This window comes from Tupaia chinensis, unplaced genomic scaffold, assembly GCF_000334495.1.
Source record: "Tupaia chinensis unplaced genomic scaffold, TupChi_1.0 Scaffold149383_1, whole genome shotgun sequence".
Taxonomy (NCBI): Eukaryota; Metazoa; Chordata; class Mammalia; order Scandentia; family Tupaiidae; genus Tupaia; species Tupaia belangeri.
In genome coordinates this window covers 2,742,621-2,746,011 of record NW_006209227.1, presented here as the reverse complement: position 1 = coordinate 2,746,011, position 3,391 = coordinate 2,742,621, and the positions used below count along the sequence as shown (strand labels likewise).

The window sequence follows — 3,391 nt, the reverse complement described above, 5'->3', positions numbered from 1 at the left end:
GCTCCTCCGCGATGTGGCGCTTCCAGCGGGGGAAGTCGGCGGCGCGGAGGCCCGACGACATGTCGCGCGCTGCCCCGGCGCCTTAGCGCCACCGACTCGAACGGGGTAAGGCGAAAGCGGCCGGCGGCATGGGGACGCCCGGCTGGCGCAGCAAGGCCAGCAGCTCCAGACCTCACCTCCACTCACAGGCCGCCCTCGAGGCCATCTGGGGTGGCCTTCCGGACCCCGCCGGAAATGGTTTTCGCGAGAACCGGAAGACCCGCCCCCTCGCCCGACGTCTTACGCTACACGCACGCAAGCGGCCCGTGCCGACGCTGGGCGCGGGCTAGTGACGTCCGCCCGGAGTCGGGAGCCTCGGGGCCCGCAGTTGGGCGCTAGGGGGCGTCGTTGTCACGCGAGAGGCGCAGCCCGGGGCGGGGAGGAGGCTGTGGCGCGGCTGCGTGTGCCTGGGCTCTCGGTCTCCTTGACTGCTTGCCCCCTTTTCGTGTTTTCTTGCTTGGCCTCGTATTTTTCATCGCCCCAGTTTAGAAACAGAAGCGAGATCCACTCCTGAATCTCTGTGTGTGAGACAGCGTCCCTAAACCTCGGTTTTCTACTCTGTAAATTAGGGGCAGTGATAATTACAGGGTTGTCCTGAGGATGAAAAGGATAGTTGTGTGATGCACCTAGCACTGAGCGCTTGGTAAATCGAGCTTTAGCCGGACTCCAGTGTCCTTCCAGAGACTTCCTAAATTCTGGCTGCTTTAGCAAGAGCATCCCACGGACCTTGGAAAAGATTTTTTTGTTTTATTTGTTTTGTTTTTAAGAGATTTTTGTCTTAAGATGCATGACTCACAGGGGAGAGAGACAGACCATGAGAGGGAAAGTGAGAACTCATTCCCCAGGATGATGGCTGTGGACAACCCCTTCTCTCTCTTCTCTGGATCTTGGGCACACATGCACACGCTCTGGGCATGATTTTGAAGTTACAGTTTCAGATTTGAACTGTGGTCAGCCATGTGGGAGTCCAACGATGTTACTGCTGTGCCAAATGCTGGTCCCTTCTATTTTTTTTAATTTTTTAATTTTTTAATTTTTTTTTTTTTTTGCAGTGGAGTGCCTGGGTCCAGCCTCGTTGGGGGGGGGGTTGAGTTGGGGGTGGGTTGACTCATCAGAGGCAACGCTGGAAAAGAAGAAGACTAAGGCCTCGGTGCCTTTTCATGCACGTCCTTAGCCGGACACCCCCAGAGATCGCTCTCTGAGGAGTGACCACTGCTAGGAATCATGGTGCGTTTTTATTGAAAATGTGATACATGCAAGTAAATGGGAGAGGGGCTACGTGTTTCAATTATCAGCTCATTAAGTTTTAACAATAGAGAACATAGATTTTATTTAGGGTTGGATTAAGGGTGGGTCTAGTGCAGTTCCGCAATTGCTTGTTAGATGTAGGTGGGTCTTTATGGAATGCAGTTTTGGGAAAGTGGCTCCAGCAAGCAGAGATGATTATTAGCCGATTCGGCGCGGCAGCCATCTTGTGATTACTGGGAATGGTGCTGAGAAAAGAAAATCTCAAGTGTAGATATTAGTTCTTATGGATCTTAATAAAGAATGGAACTTATATAATTGTATAGGGATCTAAAACTTAATTCAAGGAACCCTAATATATCTTAAAGGGGTAAAACTTACTGTTTACTAGGTAAGGGCGGGGACAGCTTTTTCAACTGGCGGTAAAGTGACTAGCAAGTTAATGAAGAACTTTAAGGTGAGTTTTTGGCATACTTAAAACGTTCTATTGTGCCTGTGGCACCACTGCTATGTATTTTGTTAGAACATTAGCCATAGTGGGGCGGGAGTGTCCTGGTCCCGTTTTGGCTTAAAAGATTATTCTTAAGCTCATGTTAAATGTATCTTGAAGGGCCCTCCAAAGGTCAGGAAGATTTCTGCCTAGATGTGACTTCATCATACTCTCTATTGTGACTGTCCGGAGTAAAGCATTGTAATTAACAGTAGGTGGTCAGAGCAAAGGGGAGTGGTTGGCGGTGACTTCCTGGAAAATTTTATCATATACTCAGGATGTATAAGAGAGCTATGTAATTCTTTTATAGTAGTATATCAGGGAGCCAGAGGGGGGTCACTTCCCAGCAAGGCTACCACAGTTTTCTGGAGCAAATAGCAAGCAGCCTTGCTGACATGTTAATTCGACCTAAGTCTTATTCCTAGGTCGGTGGGTACACAGCAGCGACCTTGCTGACGTGCTGTCCCGACCTAAGAGGTAAAGGTCAAAAGCTCAACACACATCCTGGGGCCCTACCGGGTCGGACTCCTCCAGTGGAGAAGTGGAATTCAAACAGGAGCTGAAGAAAGATGTGACCAGTGTATCAGCACTGATAAAAATGCAGAAGCGAGCTCTGAAAGTCAACAAGAGGGCCTCTCCACTAGCAGTGGTATCAGCCTCAAGGGTCCATAGCTTCAAGTCTTGACAGTCCAGAGGACATTATGATTAAAATGTTTGCAAACTTTGCCCAACCAGCAGTTCCACTGGCCCGACTTTATACTGAGGTACACTTGTACACATGTCTACATACAAGAACGTTTGTCACAGCACGCTAGTAGCTGAGAGGTGGAAACAGTATGTCCAACATGTTCATTATGTACAGTATGTACATTGTTAAAATAAGAATACAGCAGCCAATTTAATAGAGTTTTAGAGTGTTAACTGAGCAAATCTTAACCTGATTAAAATTGGACAGTTGTCCTCAGACCCTTGGACCACTCCAGCCTCATGGTTGACTTGGTATTTAAGTACTGGAATAGGGAAATTTTTTTGCTGGAATTGGGAAAGAGATGAACAAAAGAAAACAGAAGGAACGAGGGAGGGAAACGGCTGGGTTGGTTACAGGTGGACAGTAGGCTGCACAGACAGCCCCAAAGGCAGGCTTTCTGTGACTGACCGAAGTGTGGCAGCGTGACCAGCTGTAACTAGCAACTAGTTCAGGAAAACAGCATAATGTGTATAATTTCGGCTTATCCACAGGAATTCAAGTGCGGGAGTCCAGCGGCCGCATTAGGCCAGATAGTTTAATTTAACAACGAATATTGTTCAGAAATCATTCATAATAAAAGTAGTGCAGATATAAACCTAATTTTTGTAATATTTTTGTGTCCTCGCTTCTGAGACAGTAATTATATTTGTGTGTGTGTGTTTAGTTTTTTTGCTATAGGGCAAATGGCTTCCCAGAGAGAGACAAAGAGGGAAGGCGAGAGGTCACCTCCTCCAAGGGGGATGTCACGCTGCAGTCCCCTTTCCACCCTTACCCTCTCAGGATTTGGGGCATGCACCTGGCATGCTTTTTAAGCGGCTGGGCCAAGGACTCAAAGTGAACAGCTTTGTGGGATCCAGCTGCCCTAACCA

General features: G+C 48.2%; 1 protein-coding gene across 3 annotated transcripts in view; it reads right to left on the bottom strand.

The window, feature by feature from the left end:
• The window catches only part of ATG16L1 (autophagy related 16 like 1), a gene marked incomplete in the record, with an annotated part of 43,275 nt that extends 43,043 nt beyond the window's left edge, over positions 1–232 (bottom strand). For all 3 annotated transcript variants that reach the window (XM_014585248.2, XM_006171149.3, XM_006171150.3), the window contains 1 exon segment: positions 1–232. In XM_014585248.2, the coding sequence (XP_014440734.1) occupies positions 1–61 (61 nt within the window).
• Positions 233–3,391: the final 3,159 nt, after the last annotated feature.